Raw genomic sequence first — 22,636 nt, 5'->3', positions numbered from 1 at the left:
AGTCCTGTTGCATCTGGGTCTTGCACACCAGACAAGGGTGGCCTGGTATAGACAGGACAGCCGTGCGCTGCTGGAACTGGGCCTCTGCGTGTCTTCTGTAAAACGCGGCCCCTCTCAGTCTTTGTAGGACTGTGTGTGTTTCAACACAAACAAACCTTTGCAAGGTGCACCCGCGTGGTGCAAAACCCCAGCGGCTCGCGCTACTGCTGAATGGCGGTCCGATCTCTATGGACTGCCCGAGTGAGAGAGCAGTGTGGAGCTCTCTCTCAGATTGCAGGCCAAGCCTGTCTAAGGGAAACGTGATTCGCACGTGAGTAGAAGTGGTTGTAATAAACATACCAATTCTTTGTGTGCAGGTTCTTATTATGGGATGTTTGTAATTTTCTTCCCAAGTCTTGTTTTCTTAGGGGTTTTTGATATTCTCCTGCCGTCTCCTTCATGTTGTCTGTAGCCTTTCCCCCGGCAAACACAAACTTCAAATTAGTTCAGTAACTAAGCTTGTAGTCTGTTGGGGAACCAGTCCCCTTGTTAGGGACACACCACCCTTCCATGCTACGGTGCGTTTGGTTACAGGTTCTGGGAACCCGTTACTGTGGTCACAGACATTCTCCTGTCACAGATCCGCCTTCATGGCCTTCCTGTGGTGGAGATGTACTAGTCACTTTTTCCATGACTGTGACAGCTGCGTATTTCAGCTCACAGTTGCTATCCGAAGTCCTTGGCACTGCGGAGTCGAGGCCTGAGGTCAGGCACAGCATCGTGGTGGCAGGAGCCTGGGGCAGAAGCCACTTACCTGTGGCAGATACGAGGCAGAGAAGGAGGCTAGGAACAAGGGCCAGCCGCCGGGGCATGCCCCCAGTGACCTTCCTCCAGCCGGCCACCACCTCTCACGAGTTTCCAAGACCTCTAAAAACAGCACTTCCAACTTGGGACCAAGCCTCCAGCAATGAGCCCGGGGGATGTTTCACACAGCATAGCAGAAACTGCTGCACTTCAGAGTCTGAATTGTGAAGAGCATCATCTATGGCTGGAACCTGAATCTTTCAGCACTGTTTGGGTAGCAATAGGCAGCTACTTTTTTTTTTTTTACTTGTTTGTTTGTTTGTTTGTTTGTTTGTTTGGGGTGTGTGTGTGTGTGTGTGTGTGTGTGTGTGTGTGTGTGTGTGTGTGTGTGTCCAAGAGACCAGGGGTCCCAGAAGATCAGAGAGACCAAGAATTGGGTGTCTTGGGCCACAGTCCTGAGGCTGTATACGCAACAGCTACACGGTCCTGTGACCATGGGCGAGGTCCCGTCAGCTCTCCGCTTCCTCTGCATCTAGATTGGGATGAGGTCAGTGCTGTGTGTTCTTGACCTGAATACACACGAGGCTGAAGGACCGTGGGCAGACAGGCACGGGCACCAGTGAAAGGCCATGCAGCCACAAGCCCCAGAGCGTCTGTATTCAGTGAGGTCAGTGCAAAAAAGAGCAAGCCGAGGCTGGCCGCTCAGAAGGCGGTGCCGGCCCCTCCGCCTGGCAGGGTGGTTTTAATTGAGAACCCAGTATTGCTCTCTGCAGATCGTGTGTGGTGCTGCACCTAAGTTTCCTAAGCAATCCCAGGGAAAGGCCTCCCGACGGTTTTACCATCTGTCTCTGCCACGTCCGTTCCTCTGTCTTAATGGGTGGGGTGTGGCGTAGGAACACGTAGGACACAGAGAGCAGGAAGGGCCAGTGTCACCGGGGCAGGCAGCAGGTGAGCAGTGTGGAGGGCTTGGAAATCTGCGCCGTCTCAAATTTCCAAGGTAAATGTTCGTGCTGATGACGGGGCACTGAGGTGAGCTTCAGGCCCTTCGTTCTCCTGCTTAGGGTAATGCTGTGTTTCTCTGTAGACGATGAATGAGTTTTTAAATGGAGTGCTGTGGAGGCCCTTCTCCCCAGTGTGTTCTTCGCACTTCCGAAACATGTGCCGTTATAAAATCTGAGGTGCTGGGGGCCAGTGAGATGGCGGTGTGAATAACAAGCACTTGCCATACAAACCTCATGAGCTGAGTCCAATCCCTAGAAACCACACACACACACACACACACCAACCTAGATGCAGTGGTGTCTGTAATCATAGTGCTCCTATAGCAAGATGGGAGGTAGAGACAGGAGAATCATCCAGAAGCTCATGAACCAGCCCACCCGGAGCACCCCAGAGCAGCCAAAACAATAGATCGCTTGCCTCAAAGAGTGGAAAGAGAACCAACTCCCAAAAGTTGTCCTCCGGCCTCCACATGCACACCGCAGCACACACGTGCCTCCACAGCACCACGCCGTAATAACATATTTTTTTTTGTTTAACTGAGAAGCAGCCCCAGAAGCCCTAAGTGGTTCCTGGGAGAAGAGATTGGAACTGCGATGAAAACTGAGGCTGAGAGCTGCGAGCTTAAAGTGCCTCTTCCTGCCCCGAGTGCTGGAGGGACATGCTCTGTCCCTCAGTTCAGCAAAAGGCTCTCATGTCTGCAGTGCTTCTCACTGGCACGTGGTGAGTGCCGAGGGCCTCTCTTCTGAGGCTCTTGAGGCTCCTGCACCCACGCTTGTCTGTCAAGAAGCCATTGGCACGTGTCCCGGGGTGCTAGCTGCTGCCACAGCCAGCAGGGCCTTGTTGGGCCCGTCCGTTATGAATTATTGAATTGCATGCATATTTATAGCAACTTCCTAGTAGTTTAATAATTTATTCATCCCGTATGGCTCCTTCGGTCTATTGCTTTTAATTGTTAGGGGAGTCTTTTTAGAGCTAACTCAACCAGGTTACTCTCTCGCAGTGACACTTCCAGAATTCTAAAATAGAATCCCACACACTTGTCCCTGGTTGAAAGCACCTGCTGCACAGTAAATAGGGCTCCGCACAGGAGTCCAACGTGCGCCCTGCCCACACACATCGCTTCCGCTACGAGTCTGTAGAGACAGCTGGCTCGTCTCTTAGCCCCGGAGGTCAGTACACAAACATTCAGTATCCTACACTTGGATTTTATGTAAGATGAGACAGATGAGGGACATAGAGAAAGAGGCATCATAGATAAGAAGAAAAGGTCCTTCTGTGCCTCAACAAATAAGTTTCCTGTTGGGGGAGCATCCTGCCTTGTCAGTGTGGCCCCCACACGAGCCATTCCTCACAGACCCCGCACCTCCCCCCAGCTCTTACCACTCAGTGACCAACAGAGATCCGTGGAAATGGCCGTCTCCTGTTTCTGGGCAGGTAACTGAACCCAGTAGTTGGAAGATGTCCCCAGGTTAGAAGGGAGTCTTTGGTGTTAAAGATTCTGGCTCTGGAGACAGAACACACCAGATTTCCCAGCCGAAGACAAGGCTAGCACCTACCCACACATCTTTGTCTTGAGAACGGGCCTTGGCCATAGTGGTCTGTTTTGCATCAAGTTGAGTTTCTTGTCATGAATGACATCACACAGTATAAAGATGTCAGTTCCTTTACATGACAAACATCTTCTGTCTATGCCAGAGTCTGATGCTGGTCACCTGGACTTTCAGACCCATTCCAGATTTTTAGGGACATACGGCAGGAGTCCCGTGGAGAAAGCCAGCCATTGCTGGCCAGTACCGTGAGATTAGCATACGGCATGGAGACAGGATTATTTCCTGATAAATTTAACTCAGTCTCTTGAAAGAGACCTTCAGTAGGACATACTTTGTCTGCTCTTCCTTTTTGCCACACCTATTGTCCTTATCATGGATTTAGCTCCTGGCCCTGGCCCCAGTCTCCAGTCCTCCAAAGAAATGCTTCTTAACCTGAGCTCATGGTAGGAGGCAGAAGGCTGAGCAGAAGCTGAGGAGAGAACCTGTTAACTTGGGCTCTAGGGTAATGCCCATTGCCCATGGATCCACCTCGGCCAGTTCATCAGGTAACAAAACCGAATCCACACATCTCTAGTCACTCTTTTTCAAGTTTTTGAGGCTGACAGTGCGCAACTAGCCACATACATTTCTAACAAGTGAGCAGGGGTTAGCCACCTCTGATTTCTTAACTTCCTCTGACTGAAGACCTGTGCTAAGCTTAATGCCCCTCTCTGATGATGCCCCTGGCACCTGAGGAGCATCTGCGTGCGCCAAGCAATGTGCTGGGCACTAGGTGCACAAACTCCCCGGAGTCCCTGACCTTCAGAGGCGGCCAGGGTGCAGATGCCTCCATCACATCAAGTTTTGGTCAAGTGGGAGATTCTTGTGGAAACACAGCTGGCTTGCATCAGTTCTACCCTTGGAGAGTCAGGGAAAGTAACAGAAGGTAGCCTGTGTGCTAGCCTTTGAAGTTGGTATTTACTAGCTGGCTCAAGTGTCAAGGTCAGAGTGTGCAAAGGGAGCATGAGCATTGGTTCTACAGAAAAAAAAAAAAAAAGGAAGTCTTAAGAGCCTGAGTAAAGGCGAGGATTGTTCTAGACTTGTATTTCAACTTGGAATGGGCTGTAATGTATTTAGTGTGGTATGCCTTTGAGAATGAAGAGGGCGCCCGCCGGCAATCATTACACCTGGGCAGACTGTCCTGGAGGCACGGCCACCCTGCAGAAGGCTCCTCAGTGTGTCCCTGAATCTCCCTCTGCTGGTCGCCAGGGAGACGGCAGGAGTTAGGAGTGATTTCACCTGTTACACTGTTTTAGAATAACAGGATGGGGACAGATGCAATGTCGTCTGCCACTGCCGTCATTTCTGAACATGACAGCGCCCAAACCCCTCATGCTCAGGTCCCCATAACCATCTCAGGCTTCTGGCTCAGCCCTGCTACCGAGCCATAAAGATGCTGGGGTTTCCTTTCTGTTCCAATCGGTCCCATATATTGAGGCGAGTGCCAAGGCAATGCACCAAACAGCATCCTGAACGTGGGCAGCATCCCTGCTTCCCCTGCGTTCCTGTGTGTGACAGAAACCAGTCCGGGGTTAGTCCTCCTCCTGGTCCATCTTCACAGGCCTCTATAAACAAGCACCAGAGAGGCAGGTATTCTCCTCTGGGAACATCCACTCATGGGCCTCATTTTAAATGAGAAACAAATCATAGAAAAGAGGCTCTTAGGCTGGTGGGATGGCTCAGCAGGTAAGAGCACTTGCCACCAAGCCTGATGACCTGAGTCTGATCCCTGGGAACCAACTCCTGCAAATTTTCCTCATATACGTGTGCCATGGCATGTACATGTCTACGCACATGCACACACACACAGTATATACATACAAAATACATGTAAAGGAAAAACTAAGAAAATAAATGTTTCAGGCCGCAGCTGTATGCCCAGGCATCTCATCAAGCTCTGGTTCTCAAACTGGTGTTATGTCTCCTTCCGGTCCTTCTTTCTGAATGTCCGGTTCACTTCCGGGAGGTCCACACAGTGCGGGCACAGGAGATTCACACCCCTGCTACTACAGAGCAGGGGACACAGCCATGTTTTCAAGGACTGTTCCAGTATCATTGTCCCTGACTGTCCACACAAGACCTGAGGCAGGTGGTTGCTCTGGGGATAACAAAATGCAAAACCGTGGGATTAGCTTCCCAGTAGAGTGAGGCCCCCAACCCCACAGAGAGACAAGCCCTGAGTCAGTCTGCACAGTGGATAAGTCTGCCCTGAGTCCACACCGCCCTTAGATTCCAGAACCTTCCTGAGGTTGTACTCCGTGAGGTCAAGCCTGTCTGTGTTGCGTTTCTGGGTCCACAGCACCCAGCACCGTGGTGATCACTAGGTTTGCTCAGTGACTGTGGGTGCATTGGGGGAGCACCGGTCCCCTCAGGCTGGCTGCTGTGCTCCATACACCAGGGCCACGCTAGAGCCCCACAGGCAAGGTACGGCTCCCGGCCAGAAGCTGCTCTTCCCCCGAACCTACCCTCTCCCCAACCTTGCTAACTCCCTGCTTCCTGTTCAAGTTCAGCTCCAATCTAGTTTGTATCTCTCTCTCTCTCTCTCTCTCTCTCTCTCTCTCTCTCTCTCTCTCTCTCTCTCTCTCTCTCTCTCTCTCTTCTGTCATACATTACATCCTGACCACAGTTTCCCCTCCCTCCACTCTGCCCAGGTTCCCTCCCACCTCTGCTCTTCCCCAGATCCACACCTCCTCCGTTTCCCTTCAAAACAAAAGAGCAGACCTCCCAGGGATATCAACCAAACATGGCATAACAAGTTGCAATAAGAGTAGGCGCAAACCTCATATCAGGGTTGGGCGAGGCAACCCAGTAGGAGGAAAAGGGTCCCAAGAGAAGGCAAAAGACTCAGAGACACCTCCCTATCCCTCTCCTCTGTTGGGAGTCGCATAAGAACACCAAGCTACATGACCATAACATATGCACAAAAGACATAGCTCAGACCCACGCAGGCTCTGTGGTGGCCACTTCAGTCTCCATGAGCCCCTGTGAGCCCTGCTTAGTTGATTCTCTGGGCTGTGTTCTCATGGTGTCTTTGACCACCCTGGCTCCTACAACCCTTCTCCCCATCGTCTTCAGGGTTCCCAAGTTCTGCCTAGTGTTTGTCAGTGGGTTTCTGCGTCTGCTCCCATCTGTTGCTGGATGAAGCCTCTGTTGGCAATTGATCTAGGCACCAATCTATGAGTACAGCAGAATATCATTAGGAATCATTTCATTGACTTGTTGTTGTTGTTGTTGTTGTTGTTGTTGTTGTTTTTGCCAGTCATTTTGGGTTCTATCTTAGGTCTCTCGGCTATCCAGCCTTTTGTTTTGGCCACCCAGGAATAGGTGTGTCAGGCATGGCACTCCGTCTCGTGGCATGTGCCTCAAGTTAGTCATTAGTTGGCCACTCTCACAAGTTCTGTGCCATCATTAAGGCAGCACCTCATGCAGGCAGGACAGATTATAGATCAAAGGTTCTGTGGTTGGGTTGATGTCCCAGTCATGAAAGCCTTGCCTGGTTACAGAAGATGGCCAGTTCAGGCTCTGTATCCTCAATTACTAGGAGTCTTCACTAGGGTCACTCCTGTAGATTCCAGGGAGTTTCTACATCATCCTAAAAATGCTCTCTAATTGCTGTCATCTCTCCCAGTATTCTCCCCCTCCACGCTCCCACCCCCACCTGGTCCCTCATATACCCATCCCCGCTGGTCCCCAGTCCACCTGCAAAATCTATTCTATTTCCCCTTCCCAGGGAAATCCATGCGGTCTCCCCTTGAGCCCTTCTTACTTAGCCTTCTGGACCTGTGGATTACAGCACGAGTATCCTGTACTTTACAGCTAGTATCCATTTATAAGTGGGTACATATCATGTTTGTCTTTCTGTGTCTGGGTCACCTCACTCAGGATGATTTTTTTTTCTAGTTCCATCCATTTGCCTGCAAATTTCATGATGTCATTTTTTTAACAGCTGAGTAATATTCCATTGTGTAAATGTACTACATTTTCTTTATCCATTCTCCAGTTTAGGGACATAATAGGTTGTTTCCAGTTTCTGGCTATTATGAATAAAGCTGATATTAATATAGTTGAGCAAGTGTCCTTCTGGTAGGATGGAGCATCCTTTGGGTATGTGCCTAAGAGTGGTATAGCTGGGTCTTGAGGTAGACTGATTCCCAGTTTTCTGAGGAACCACCATATTGATTTCTATAGTGCATGTACAAGTTTGCACTCCCACCAGCAATGGAGGAGTGTTCCCCTTGCTCCACATCCTCACCAGCTGTGCTTGTTGGCAGATGTCATCAACTCATTGATGACAGTGATGGTAGTTCATAAACTCCTGCAGTGCAGCCACACTGATCTTACACTTTCTTTCTCAGAATGGGTGGGCCTGAACAAGCAGAAAACAGGACGCACTCCAGAGGCAGCACAAACAAACACTTCCTGGATTATGAGTATACAAACCCACCTTAGGGCCCTGAATATTGATTGACCCCAAGTGAGCCAAGATCAGAGAGCATCATGATTGGTCTTGGGGAGAGAGTGCGCCTTTCCCTAGGCTCTGAGTGCACTCAGAACCAGACTCTGAGGGGTTTGGGTTCTGATCTGCACCACGGCCTGCCCTGCTGCACCCCAGGCCTGGCTCTAAACATGAGGGTGGCAGGGCGCCTGGGTGGGATTGAAGTTGTCCTCTTCACTAGCTGCTTTTAAAAGGAGCAAAACTGCTGGTGGGTTGGGTTTTCTTCAGACTTTGCTCTCTTCTTTTGCTGATTCTGGAAGAAGCACAAGCACCTGCTGTGATCTAAAGAGGAGTTCCTGAGCTAGCATCATCTACACACACACACACACACACAGAGAGAGAGAGAGAGAGAGAGAGAGAGAGAGAGAGAGAGAGAGAGAGAGAGAGAAGCAGCAGTTGAGTTTGCATATCGTCAGACCACGACTGATCTGTCATCTCAGAAGCCAGGAGAAATTGATGATCTCAGCTCACCCAGTCCCTCTCCACCGCAGGTGAGGAAGAGGGTTAAAGACGCATCGCCCTGTGCAGCCAGCAGTAAAGGAGTCAGAGCCCTCCTACTGGGTGGACCCCAGCTGTGTTTTGTCCTCTTGGCCATGTTGGATTCTTGCTAGATGCGTAGCTTCCTGGCCTAGTGGTTGGGGAAAGCTACCCCAGGAGGTGAAATCATCATTGCTCTTATTGCTGGGTTCTGCCTCCTGGTGACCACTGACCTGGAGATGGAAGCGATGCAGGTGGTTTATGATGTCTGGGTTTGATCATCATGCCCTTTCTGGTGGGAACTCCATTAGCCATTGTCTTGTCAGGTTTTCCCTCTTTTAGGAGCCATGGTAGAGCTTGAGTCTAAAGCTACATGCTTTGTCCTTTGAACTGTGGATACCGCCTCTCCCCCCACCCCTACCCCGAAACCCTATCATTGTAAAGCGTGACCCTTGAGCCTGAATTTTATGTCCAGATGTAACAATTAATCCTCGAGTTTTCAGTACCTGCCCCATCAGCTTCGGCGATTCCCTGGTCCTTCCTGGTAATTGAAATTCAAAAGAATGCACCTAAAAACATCGCTGCTTTCAGAATCAAAGATGGGAGAGCTTTAAGTGTGCTGCTTACTGAAATCAAGGAACTTGTAAAGCTTTTAATGCATGTGTGGTTTTATACACAGTCTGATGATCACACAGACTATTCTCAGGCTGCCCTGGGTAGCAGCACACAGGCAGCTCCTACCCCGCGTCCCAGGATGCTTTCCAGACATCACTACAGACAGGTCTGACTCCTGACTCAGCATCTGCAGGGGCTGCCTTCCACCAACCAAAACCCTTCACCACATGGCTCTGGAGCTAACCAGCAGGGCCCCTGCCCTGCAGCTTCTTGCTCCCACACTGGAGTGTGAGGGAACACAGAACACTTACAAATCTGGTTTGATTGTTAAATGTGTTCCTTCCTTTGATGTTGACCCGCATTCTTCCTAAAAGTTGTCTTCCCTGGAAACCCGGCAAAGTAAAGCAACTTGCCAACTTGTCCTGTTGGAAATACAGAGCGTGCTGGAGTAGGGCAGACAGGGCTTTAAATTCTTGAGCACTGGGGGCGCCTTTCTCCTTGTACCTTCTGCCAGTCCTTTGGTACCAATGACGCTTAGGGTAAAGAGTGAGAGAACTTAAGGGGGACATCCTGACACGCCTCCAATGAGCCCTAAGGAGCCCTGAAATTCTTTAGTCGAGGAAAGAACAAGGAAGGAAGACAGGAAATGAAGGGAAGAGAGGGAAATTACCCTTTGTAAAGGTTTATTTTTATTACATGTGTGAGCATGTGTGGGTATATAGACATCAGTGCAGGAGCCCCAGAGCTTAGAGGCATTGAATCCTCTGAAGCTGGAATTACAGGTGGTTGTGAGCCGCCCAGTGTGGGTGCTGGGAACCACACTTGGGTCCTCTGCTGGAGCAGCCCATCCCCTTAACCATTGAGCCCTCTCTCCAGTCCCAGGGAGGAATTCCTAAGTTACAGTTCAGAGGACAAAATTAATTCCATTATCGCCCCCAAATGTGAGCTTGTGAACAAGGATGTGCTACATACAGCCATAGGTTTATTTAAGGTTCAGCTGTTGTATGAGGCGGATCTCGCTCCCATTTTACAGACAGTTAATGAAGCCAGGAGGCTCCCCATCTGCACCCAGAGCCGCTGTCCATAATCCACACCCTCCAATGCCCCTTCACACACTTTCCTCTGCAGTGCTGGACTTTCGTGGCCAGGGGTCCCCCCTGTGGTGGGACAAAGGCAGTGACTCTTGGGCGCCAAGGTCACCACCACATACAAAGTCCGTGAGGAGAGATCAGTCATGGAGCAGCCATGATGATTGTCCTCTGTGTTAGGGAAGGAGGAGAAGTAGGTCAGAAAAGGAGGAAAGAAAGGATTCTGTTTTGTGGTTGTAAAGAGTCCTCACCAAGAGCGGCTCTCTGGACCGGTCTAGAGGTAAAGTGAAGACCACAGCCCCTCCTGAAGCAGCTGGCGGCTCTCACACTGCGTCCTGAGGGAGTGCACAGTGAGGTGTCAGCCCCGAGAGGTTTAGCTTCTGTTTCGTGGAAGTAATAGACTAGGCTCAACCCTCAAGATCCAGTCAGCCAAGCCTTGGAGAGAAGCGCCTTAGAGTCCCGTTCCCCCCGCCACTCCCCCCCCAAGCAGGAGCTGCTGCATCCCACGGGCGTCCTCCCCGCCGCCCCCCACGTCCCCCCAAGCAGGAGCTGCTGCATCCCACGGGGCCCTGGCCCTGGCCACCTCTGGACAATTGGGAGAACAGGCTGGGTGAGGTTTTGTCCTGCAGAGGCAGGCCCTGGACTTGTGAGGTCTTCAGGAAGGAGCAGGCACTTAGCACCAGTTGCGGTGAGGAAACTTCTCATTGCCAAACAGCTGCTCTAAGACCAGACTGAACACCAGCCTCGCCTCTGCTGGCCAGCGCCTGCTCGTGCCCTCTTGAAAAAAACACGACCAATTGCCAGTGCTGAAGCAGAGGGCTTGGGTCCTTCCCCCTCGGGTTAGTCACACTGGAAATGCTCAGGCTGAGGTTCACCTCCACTGAGACGCACCTGACAGCGACTCCCTTAGAAGACACTGGGTTTCCTGGTGCTGTGCCTGGCCACAGCCTTCACCAGCTCTGAAAGGACCAAGGGTGCCATCTGGTGGGGACAGCAGGCCGCAGGCAGGAAGCAGCCTCAGCCGGCAGACTTGAAGAACGCCATTACCAACCCTGTCTGGGTGCAGCCGAGTGACTCAGTAGCCTCCACTCACAGCCGTGCTAATGATTATTCAGGCGTCCGTGAAATTAATAACCCCGATAACAGAAAACCAGGCCAGGAAGGTATTAAAAGGACGGAGAGAGGCGGGGAAGGACTCATCTTCCGTCTGTTTGCTAGGAGATGCTTCGGGAAACACTCCAGGTGGGAACTCTGGGGCACATAAGGCCACGGGTTCGAAACAGAGCTGACATAAGCCTCCAGGGTTGGCTTCCAAGTTGTCGCAGCTCTGCTTCCCTGCAAAGGGTTAGCAAGAAGAGAGCATTCCACGAGAGATGCTCAGCCACCGGGCCACCTTCAGTCTGTCCTGACAGAGCTACAGCATGCCTGCTTCTTGAGTGTGCTCTGATGAGCCACAGAGCTGGGATCCCAGCACAAACCATCCGAGAACCGCGCCCCACCCTCTGGTGACTGGAAGCCACCTTCCCTCCGGTCCTTCCCCTCCGGTCCTTCCCCTCGATCAGGTCCTCTGTACTGTGACTCAGTGCCGTTTGGAGCCCCGCTCCACTGTGTTCCTGAAGCTCGTGAACTGAGCTGTTTGAAGCACTGGGGCAGATTGCCAGGCAAGAGCCAGGCCTAAGAACCCCTGAGCTCCGCACCAGGACTCAGAACAAGTCTGCAGTCTCTCAGGCCTGCCGTTTCCCCTGTCAGACTGACGCAGGACTTTCCGGGGACACTCGATCCATGAGTTCTCTGTATGCTGCTTAGGTGTTGTAGACGTAAATGGCAGGTTTTTAAGAAGAAGAAAAAAAAAAACATTGCAAAGTCAGAAAGCAAATGTTTAAGTAGATCTGAATGAGTTCTGTCAAATAGGGGGTTCTTGGATTACATTTACATTGCTTACCTTAAAAAGCTGCATCTTGAAGTCGTATACAGAAGAAAGTACCTCAAGTGGGAGGCCCATCCTATGATGGTGGCCACAGGCCCCGGGCAACCTTGGGTCCGAGTCTGGCTCCCGGCACTTAGCAGGCTGCTGCTTGGGTTTACATGAATGGAGGAAAGCATTCGCAGAAAAGAGTTTCCAAGTCTCCAACCCGGATTAAAACTACCAACATGGAAATGGTTCTGTTAACAGAGCTCTAGAATGCCCGTGTTGCCATTTTGACTTTCAGTAGATAAGCTCGCCTGGCTTCTCGCTCTGACGTGTGCGCATGTGGACAGACAAACGTGGACATGTGTGCTCATCCCCAGATGCTCTGACATGGTGACTCTCCTACCCGGTCCTGCCAAGGGGCAGAACAAGCTGGCTGTCAGGGATGCCGAGCCCCCCCACCACCACACAGAATCTATTCTGGGTGAGAAAGGAAGGCTAGGGCAGGACCCCACATCACAGCCTAGGGAGTAGGGCTGGGCGGGGTAGTGGATACAGAGCTCCCTGAGCACAAGCTGCCAGCAGTAGGTCCTGAGTGAAGGTGCTTAGCTCTTGGTACTTTCACGGCCGTCCGTCCAGGGTCCGGGCTCACCTGCCCTCTGCAGCTTAGGGCAGCACAGTGTGGAAACGCAGGTGCCTGGCCCAGGCCCAGTGGGTGTTAGAGGCACCTGGTGAAGCTCTGAGGAAAACTGCAAACCACCCTAAAGTGCAGATGGTTGAGAGAGCCTAAATCAAAGGATTGCTTACGCAGGATAAAATGTCCACAGTGCCAGGGAGGGAGCGACCTTAGAACAGGGTGTCCTACAGGAACCCAAACCTGGGAGACATCTGGACTGGCCAGTCAGGATCCCCAGGCACCGTCTACCTCATTCCGTAGGTATAAGGCAGGAAGTTAGGCCAGTCACCATCAGAATCCTGTCCAGCCCTCTCAACGGAGCGAGCTTGTCACTAGTCTCTGAGTGACTGTTACTGACAAGGGGGGTTATGAAGTCCTGTAAACATGCAAACGCCACATGGAAGTCAGCAGTCACTTTTAACGTGCATGACCTGTTGGGATAGTTGCATGTTGTATATCGTTAATTGAAATTAATTTCAGAAATTGCTATCCTAGAATCCGGGGGAGTTAGGAATGTGTGATATAAGCCGTCCTGATGTCCGCACTCCCTGGGGTCACTGACTCCCTCTGCATTGTGGGTGTTTCATCCTGCCTTCCTTCGGCGGGTGCCGTGAAATGCCAGAACGCGTAAGAAATGTTCAACAAGGAAGTTTAGGGAGTAACGGAGGAAGAACTCGGAACTCAGTTGACCCTGTTGAGAGTCTGATGTGGTCCTTGGTGGGGAAACAGCAGTGACCTGTGTGCAGGACACTGAGCAGCTGCTGCATCCCGATGGGACAGAGCGGCAGCGTCCCCCAGTGGCTCGCATAGGAACTCCTTCTGGCCCACAGTTCCTTGAAATCTCAATAAGTGATTTCAAAGATTGGGGAGGCTGGAGGCCAAGGAAGGGCAGGAGTGCCTGTTGTTTCCTGAGAGAAAATAACGGTGAGTCTTCCAGCAGCACCTGCCAGAAAGATTTCCACCAGAGGAAAGGAGACCCCAAAACTAGTGCTCGTGGCTGTAGCACCCCCGGACATGTAGGGATGCAGTGCACGAACCCTGGAGTGTTCAAGTACAGCTCCGTACCGCGCTGCAGAGCTGCGTCGTCGTCGTCGAGTGTTCAGAATTACTCTGTAAATGTAGGAAACGGTCACTCGGCAATTGAAGGTGCCGTTGGCGGTCGGCAGAGAGGACAGTGAGCTCCGAGGCCTCTTGGCCAAGCTTCACAGAAGCTGGCAGTGCAACAGGCCCCGCCTAGGAAGAGCCGGGTGGGTGCCGCGGGTGGCACCCCCAGGCAGTGTGGAGGAGGTAGCCTATTGTCTGAAGGAGGCAGAACCGCTGGGGTGATGAAGCAGCGTGGGAGATGAAGATGCTAACAGAACGTGGTGAACGTACTGCACTAAACTGGACGCTACACAGATGGACAAAAGGATACGTTTGGGTTTAGTTAACTGCTGAACTAGATAGAGTTTCAAGGCCACATTAGAAGGCCTGGGACTCTGCTTTTAGAAGGCTTTCCTGAAGAGCAAACCAGAGCCTCAAGGGTGTCCCCGCAGGACTCTGAAGGTGATTGTGTAAGTCTTAAGTCAGGAATCTCCACTGCAAGCATGCTGGTGGGCTTGACCTCCCCGATTGCTTTGGTACTTTAGTTTTGGCTTTCGTTTTTTGTTTGTTTGTTTGTTTGTTTTTTGTTTTGTTTTGTTTGGCAGAGTTTCGAGTACCCACACTGGCCTTGAACTCCTTCCTCTGCCTCCTGAATGCTGGGATTGCAGGTGTGTGCCACAATACCTGGCTAGGTGATTTTTCTAACAGCGTCAGATGCATCTGAGGTCTTAGGGACGGCCATCCTTTACCTCCAAGGTCGTCAGCATGCTCGCTGCTTACAGTGTGGCTGGAACTGTCCCCGCTGCAGTGTCAGAGCCAGGCGAACCAAGTGTTGACAGTGAAGGTCCACGCCTTCCATTCTGAATCCCTTTGACTGGACTGCAGACCTTGGGTCACACCCACCGCTTGCCGGGTCACAAACACCATCCTCACCAGAACAAATGGAGCGCCGCTGTGGCTGCGTGGCCAGAGACAGGGCTGATGCGGCCACACGTGTTTCCTCGGCCACTGTGGCAGGCTCACTGTACACCCAGAGGCTGTGTGGCTGCCTCCTAGTGGCACTGGGAAGTAACAGGCGTCTTGGTGTGTGCTCGTCACTAGACGTGCGACGTGGATGTAAACTGAAGGAGTGTGTTTCGTTTTGTTTTTTTGAGACAGGGTCTCCTGGCCCAAGTTGGCCTGGAATGTATCACGTGACCCAGACTGCCTCCAAACCCCAAACTCCAACTCCCAAAACTTCTGCTGCAGCCTCCCTAGTGCTGGGACTAGAGGGTACCACAGCCTCTGAACAGAGCGTACCTGTTAACACATATAGCCAAAATAGATTAGGAAAAGATAATATTTGAACTTTTTACTTCGTGTTTTTAGCGTCTATTAATTTTTAATATTTAATGTTAATCTTATAGAGAAATGTAATATTTACCTCTCCAGTTTGCTATGTTTACTCCCTCTCAAATCCCTTCCCACGGGGGTCTCTGGCTATCTGTACCCCAGTGAGGCCAGGGCTATTGGGAATTTTGTCTTATGTTCCCTCTTCTTGCCCCTGGTCCGTTTCAGATAGTGTTCCAGAAATTACCTTCCCCACCCACCCCCACCCCCCCAAAAAAGAAAAACCTAAGTAGCTGCACTGTACAGGACATTGCAGAGCTGGCCATCACCCTCTCTCATCCCTGCACCCACAGACAGCCAGAGCCTCTCCCACCTGCCACCCAGGGGTCCCCACAAGCACAGCTGTTCATCAGAAACGTCCCAACCTGCTTTCTGGGCCACTGTCCCTTCGAGTACATTGAGATGGAGTGGTGACTGTCCACTGGCAGATGCATTTGCAGGACTTGGTCGTCAAGGACAGTGTTGTCCTTGGGCTTCCTGTGGGTCCTCAGAACCCGTGACCGTTGTTCCCGCAAGCCTGCCTGTGATAACTGGGGTGGGCGAGGTCAGTCTTACTCCTCGGGTCTCCTTCCAGCCCTCAAGTCTTTGCAACCATTTAAGGTTAGGATGGGACTGTTTCCTTGAGAGGCTCACAGAGTGGCAGGGTGCTAAAGGGGGAGCTGGGAAAGGGCTCATCTGCGACCTGCCCCGGAGCCGGGGCCACATGTAGGCAGCTGCTTCCACACCTGTCTCCTCCTGTGCTGATTCTCACACCTCCTGTCAGTCATAGTGCAAAGCCCCACCCACCTGTCATGCTTGCCTCAGCAAATACCCGCAGGCCATGGCTGGAGCCGAAAATGAGGAGGCAGGGAGAGGGATGGTACCCAAGGCAGCCTTGGGGTATGATCAAAAGTCTTTGATGCCCAAGAGCCGGTGCTGATGAGAGTTCCTGGTAACCTGGTTTCCAGGAGACTTGGGCAGCTATCACAAAGTAATTCAGAGTTCCAAGCCATTTTAACGCAATGAATCTTGGGACTAGGATGGTAAGTTTTACGGGGTGCAGGAAGGGGTTAGACTCATCATTTCCGGTCTCTGGTTATTCTCTCACCTTGGTACCAGGACAGCAGCCCTCCCCAAAGACTCCTCAGAGCTGGCTGTGCATAGGATGGCTGGGCCTAGTGCCTCTGCAGCTGCATGCAGCTCCTGAGGGGCGGGGGGGGGGGGGGGGGGGGATCCCCGTGAGAAGTAGCCAGCACGTTCTGAGACTGTACATCCGCAGCTCCTTCACTACATGAGGAGGCTTGGGATTAGCAAACTGACTCCACTCTGTTGGCTCCACCAGAAGCACTCAGTGAAACCGAGAGATACGGGGGTTTCTGAGCTGTTTAGTAAGACGAAGTGTCTTCCGCTCATGACGCAACAGAAATTACTTGAGGAATTTCAAGTGGTTTTGAGGAAGTCTTTAGGATGTCAACACTAGTGCCTTTCTGAAGACTGGGGCCTTTGCCTACATGCACACAGAGCCTACCTGTGGCTTCCAGCCAAGGACCCCTGCAGCACAGCCAAGTAGCAGAGCTGTGGGAGGTGGGCTGGAAGCTCCGGAGATACTTCCTCCACCTCTGTCTAGCAGGCCTGGCATGGAGCACAACTGTGTCCCAAGGACCTCCCTTCAGTCCCATGTTCTGCCCCAGTCTTTCTGGGCTGTGACCTTGTCCTTACCTCCTGTCCCCTGTCTGCCTCTGAATGCCTCCCGCATACTGTCAGAACAAAACACAGCTCCTGCTTCACACGGAGTAAGAGTTTATTCCAAGACAGCGAATGTGAATTCCGTAGACGTTACTATGGTCTGGGAACATGACTTCAGATTGCTCCCAACGACTTGTTCGACCATGGAAACGGTTACCTGGACAAAAGAAAGCCATAAATCGGCGCATTTGAGTGGGAGAGAGGTTTGCTGCACAGCATGATGCCCTGAGTCCCAGAACCCAGTACAGAAGCAAGGTGTGGTGGAGTGCCCTTGTAATCCCAGAGCTGGGGACGTGGACATAGGCAGATCCCTGAGCTCACTGGCCGGCCAGCCGGGCCTACTCTATGCACTCTAGGCCAGTGAGAGGTCCTGTCTCAAACAAACAAATAGGTGCTGCTTGAGGAATAACCCAAGGCTGGCCTCTGGCCTCTACACATGCATAAGTGCACACACAGCTGTGCCAGTGTCCCGATCAGGCACATAAGTGCACACACAGCTGTACCAGTGTCCCGATCAGGCACATCAGGTAGGGTCATTGCAGAACAAGACGTTTGCGCAGTAGGCTTCATTGTCTAATGGCGTTCTTGGCTTCGGGGTCCTGCTTAGTTAACCCATTTCAAAGGTTTTGTATAATAGTCACGAGAGCAGATGCAGAGGTAGGTGATGAGTGGCTTTTAAGATAACCAGAGAGCCCAGACTCGTCTTGACTCAGACTCTCCCACACAGGTGTGGCTCTTCCAGGGAACATTCATTCATGGTGCCTTGTGCCCTGAGCTGTGCACCATGCATCTGTCCAAAAGAATCAGTGCACGTAGCGGGATTTCATATGTAGAAATATGCTCACCGTATTCTCAGTTCAGAAAGCAGACTCTAAAACAGTGTGACTACGTTTGTAAGAAAAAGTAAGAACAGAGTGCGACCAGGTCCATAGGAAGATGGGGAGGAGACCCGCTGCTGTGGCGGGGTAGAGTGCAGCCGTTGAACGTGCTTGGGCTCACCTCTGTTCCCTCGGTGAGCACGTACCACTCTGATGCTGTATCCAGCCCCCTGCTGTAGACAGTTTCGGGGAGCTAGATATGGATTCAGATGTTAAGAATTAACGATAACACAGAGAAAACTTACACAATTAACATGCGCTAGCAAAGAAGTTTTAAAAATGCGTAATGCTGGGGCCCTGCAGAGAGGTGGATCCCGGGGGCTCACTGGCCATCCAGCCCACCCGCGTCAAGTCCCAGGCTGGAGAGGAACCTGTCTCAAAATTACCGAGTGTGCTCACTGCACCTGAGGTTGAGCTCTGACCTACACACACACACACACACACACACACACACACACACACACACACACACACACACTTTTAAAGTTGTGAGGCAGAAAAGATAGCTCAACAGTTAAGAACACTGGCTGCTCTTCCAGAGGACCCGGCTTCAATTCCCACCACCCCTATTAGCAGTTCACAGTGCACCTCCAGTTCTGGGGGATCTGACACCCTTTTCTGGTCTCTGTGGGCACCAGGCACACAAGTGGGGCGCAGATGCATGCAGGAAAATACCCATACACATAATTTTTAAAAATGACACTGGCTTCTTTCTTTATTTATTTATTTTGGCTTTATAATACTTGGGGGCTGGGGTAGGGGGCACCAGGGCCAGAAGTTTGCATTGACTCTGAGTCCCCCCAGTTAGACACTGCGAGAAGCATGGGCTCTGGGCACTCTGTAAAGGACTGCCACATGGGGAGCCTGTTTCCACAGTCTCATAAATTCAGTCTCGCTCATCTCAACGAAAGAACGGGTGCTCTTATGTAATTCACCTACTGTTTGTTACAGTCTGTTTCCTCTCTCACTCTTCCTGCACTAACCTCAGAAGGGCCCCCGAGACCCACAGCCCCCGAGACCCACAGCCCTTGAACCCCACAGCCCCCGAGTCCCGCAGCCGCCCGCCCCCCGCGGCCCCCCCCCCCAATTTGCTCCTTCTTCTCTTGTGTAAATCATCCATTGACTCCTCCTTCCCTCCTTTCTGTTTTCCAGCCCGCCTAAACCAACAGTGTTCATCTCTGGAGTCATTGCCCGGGTAAGTGTGACCTCTGCACAGGGACGGACGGTGGAGCGGGGGCGGTCCTGCACCTGACCTGCTCCGGTGGGAGTGTGCACGCATGAACTCCCGGGCGACCTCTTCTTGCCTGTGCCTTCAGTAAGCGCCAGTGCTACCCATCTGACCCGGGGCTGGTGGCTTTCTTCGGAGGCATACTTCCTTCCGGGAGCGTGCTCCAGTGGGTAGGAATCCGTGCTGCCCACAGCTGAGCACCTGCCTCCATGCTGCAGAATCACCTGTTCCTGACCTGTGGCCTGACCCGCAAACGTTTTCCCCACATCAGCACAGGGTAGGACACAGGAGACCTAATTGAAATGCCAGCTCAGTATCTGTGAGTGAAGGTCTAGTGGTTATTGCAGCCAGGCAGGCCCGTGTGTGTCCTGCCCGACGGCTTTTGTTTGCTGGCCCTCGGACTGCACTCGCGTTTTCTGCCACACCATGTACCTTTGAGGAGCCCTCTTCTCTCAGAATCCCAGAACTGTCACAGCCGTCTTAAGACCTGGGGCCAGCCATGGCGGGTCTGCTGTGTGCAAGAATCTTAAATGTCTGCATAAGGCCAGACTCACTCCCCGATTACATGGTCCTGTCTGCCCTTGTCCAGATCGACCCCCACTGCTGGCATAAGAAGCCGAACACAGCCAGGCCCTTTCTCCAGGCCCCCGCAGGCTGCTTCACCAGTTCTTCTACACACACACACACACACACACACACACACACACACACACACACACACACACACACACACCGACCCAGTGCCCAGGCCTGCTCCCAGCTGTGCTCACAGATCCCAGTGTGAGACTCTAGACTTGTCTGCTTGCTCCCGATTCACGTGACCAAAACAGATGCAGACGGGAAAACAGCTGAGTCTTCTCCAGGCGGGCGGACGCGCAAGCGTCATCGCTGTCCCATCCTGGGGGCTCGTGCCACCGTCTGCTCCCAGGTTCTGCTGGCCTGCAGGGCCTGGCCAGCCACAGCAGTAGCCCACTGCTGACCCATCCCCCACCCCTGCAGGAAACTGGCGGGGCTGGGCTGGGGGCTGGGTGAGGAGGACTCTCTCTCCCCGCTCTCCTCACTGACTGTTAACCAGCTCGTCTATTGTCTCCTCGCAGGGTGACAAAGACTTTCCCCCAGCGGCTGCACAGGTGGCCCACCAGAAGCCACATGCCTCCATGGACAAACACGTTTCTCCAAGAACGCAGCATATCCAACAGCCTCGCAAGTGAGCTGTGCCCAGGCCCCGGCGGCGCCCAGACCCCAGCACCCTCAGCAGCAGCAGCAGCTGCAGCAGCACCCAGGCCCGCCTCCCATGATTCTCCCCTGACCAAAGGAACTTGCCAAGCAGTTTACTAAGTTCAGAAACCTAAGACAAAGCAAAGTGAGCCCCCTAAGCAAAGTGGACCCCCATTGTTTCTAGAAGAGGCTCAACCCCCAAAACTTTGTTTCTAAGAGCCCTAGTTGTGTGTCACTGAAGGGTCATTGTACCCCCCAGAAGTGCCATTAGCAGAACTTGACAAGTGCTGAGGAAGTCCCTCACGCAGTCCTTTAAAGTCATTACTCTTGGTCCTAAGAGGAAGAAGCCACCATGGGGAGATTTGATAAAGTTAGGAAAACAAAACAAAACACTATGATAGATATGGCTTTCATCAATTGTGCTTACTTCCTGCCCTGGGACCCGCTGGACTGCCCTCAGTTCATGGCTGCAGAATTCCCGCTTTTCTAAAAAGCCAAAGGGCTCCTTTAGCCAGCTGTAGAACCTTCCAGAGTGCTGCTCATGGAGAGTGCCTCAGAGGAGTCAGCTGAGGGTCACGGCGGCTCTGTGTGCAGCCTCTGCTCCACCAGCCGCTCAGGAACGATTCACCAGGCCTGCGCCCTGTCACTGCGGGAGGGATGGGCTCCTTGAATATGACAAGCCATTTGGTGCCCCGGCAGTGGACTTAACAGGGAGCAGGCCGTAAACCTCAAGACCCTGTTTGGTCGGTCTCTTCCTTCTTAGTTACTGAAATGGTGTGAACCAAGGGTCACGTTAGCGACCCAGGCTTGGCCACAGCACTGCCGTGGGACCCACCGCCTTGCTCTGTCGTGTGGAACCAAATGTAGGAAGGGACCTGAGAGCAGGCAACACCAGGTCCCCCTGTGCAGACCTTCTCACCTTCTGTTGCAGAAATCCTGAAGCATCCACAATCCCTTTTAGTTCAGCAACCTGGGGGGCAGCCTCGTGTTCCGTGTACTCTGAGCTAGCTCTGGTGTGCGTCTGTGGGCTCTAGGTCACTGGATGTGACATGTTTCCCTAGATGAATTTCTTAATCATTGACATTGAGAATATGTTGATTATAATAAAGCTCCTGCATTCTGCCTTGGCCTCCTTCTTATGTCTCAGAGACTCCCTCTCACAGCTTCCCGGGGCTGCAAGCTGTTTCTTCAGTGGACGTACGAACAGGCACACGTGATGGATATCCTCAACACTGATGTCCCAGACACAGAGTTGAGCTGTTGGCCACCTGGCAAGTCGAGCCTGGTCCCTTCTGTAACTGTCAGAAGATGGAAAGGTTTAATCCTGTTGATTGACATGTCCTGCTCGGGTCCAGCAGCTGGTCCTGTGCTGGGGAGGTCCTTCCGGGGGGGAAATTATTAGTACTAAGCCCAGGGGTAATGCTGAACAGCTTTTGATATGCAAGACATTTACCTACTTCAGATCTTCCTAGGCAAGAAAGTCATCCCAGTCGCTAAGGCTGGAGCCCCAGCACCAGGCTGCTGGAATTTTCCACTGACAGCTGCATGTAAGTCAGGGAGGACTTGAGAGGATCAGGAGTTGAAGGCCACCTTACCTGCGGCTGCTTCTGCAGCTCTATGGCCCTGCCCTCCCGTGGCGAGTCTGGTCACCCATGGAGGCCACTGTTGGTATTAGTGTGTCCCGAGTCATAAAGAACAGCAATGCGGATCTTCATTTTGCATCCAGGGACAGAGGGCTCTTCTTGGTAACTAAGTGTGGTCAGTAGACACCATAGCATCCCCTGTCACCTGCTGTAGGTTTCAGAACCAGCCCCAGGATGGACAGGCAGAGAAAAGACACACGGGACAAAGTGCTCGGGCCCCACGCCGAGCAACTGCCCTGGGTGCAGCCTCTGCTGCTGTTCCTGCTTCCGTCGCATGTCTGTGGTCCAGGCTCAGCCTTGCACCACGTAACCTATCGATGGGTGTGTTCTAGTGTGGGGGAAAGCAAAATAAATCTCCATAGTCGGTGTCAAAGTCCCATTAGCAAACGGTGCTCTGATAAGATACACTAATGGCCAGGAAGCTCATCAAAAGGGACATGTCCTAGCTGGGCATGGTGGCACAGCACCTGAGAGGCTAAGAAAGAATCGTGAGTTCAAGGCCATCTTGTGCTACATAGTCATCAAGGAAATGAAATTTAGACCCACAATGAAATACTGCTGCGGAAAGATAGCTAAAACCAAGGTCAGACAGTTACAAGAGCTGACAAGAATGTGTAGGAAATTCTCATACAGTACTGTTGGGGGTGTGAAAAGGTGCAGCCCCCTGGAGAAAGAATCTAACGGCGCCCTGAGCGATTCAGCATGGAGCTACCAGCTACTTACTGCTGGCGTGTGGCCAATAGAAATAAAGACATGCCTACACAAAGCTTGCACACAAGTCTCTATAACAGCATTATCCCAAAGGCAGAAATTACTCAAATGCCTTACCTACTGAAGA

The 22,636-nt window shown here is 52.2% G+C and overlaps 1 protein-coding gene across 1 annotated transcript in view; it reads left to right on the top strand.

The window, feature by feature from the left end:
• Window positions 1–21,277, top strand: part of Dap (death associated protein) — a 54,848-nt gene extending 33,571 nt beyond the window's left edge. Inside the window, exons 3-4 of the mRNA XM_006979980.3 lie at window positions 18,862–18,904; window positions 20,035–21,277. Of these exons, the coding sequence (XP_006980042.1) occupies window positions 18,862–18,904; window positions 20,035–20,148 (157 nt within the window). The 3' untranslated portion in view covers window positions 20,149–21,277. The remainder of the gene's footprint in view (window positions 1–18,861; window positions 18,905–20,034) is intronic.
• Window positions 21,278–22,636: the final 1,359 nt, after the last annotated feature.

The sequence above is a fragment of the Peromyscus maniculatus genome, chromosome 15 (assembly GCF_049852395.1).
Source record: "Peromyscus maniculatus bairdii isolate BWxNUB_F1_BW_parent chromosome 15, HU_Pman_BW_mat_3.1, whole genome shotgun sequence".
NCBI classification, from domain to species: Eukaryota; Metazoa; Chordata; class Mammalia; order Rodentia; family Cricetidae; genus Peromyscus; species Peromyscus maniculatus.
This window is presented reverse-complemented; position numbering and strand designations above follow the sequence as displayed.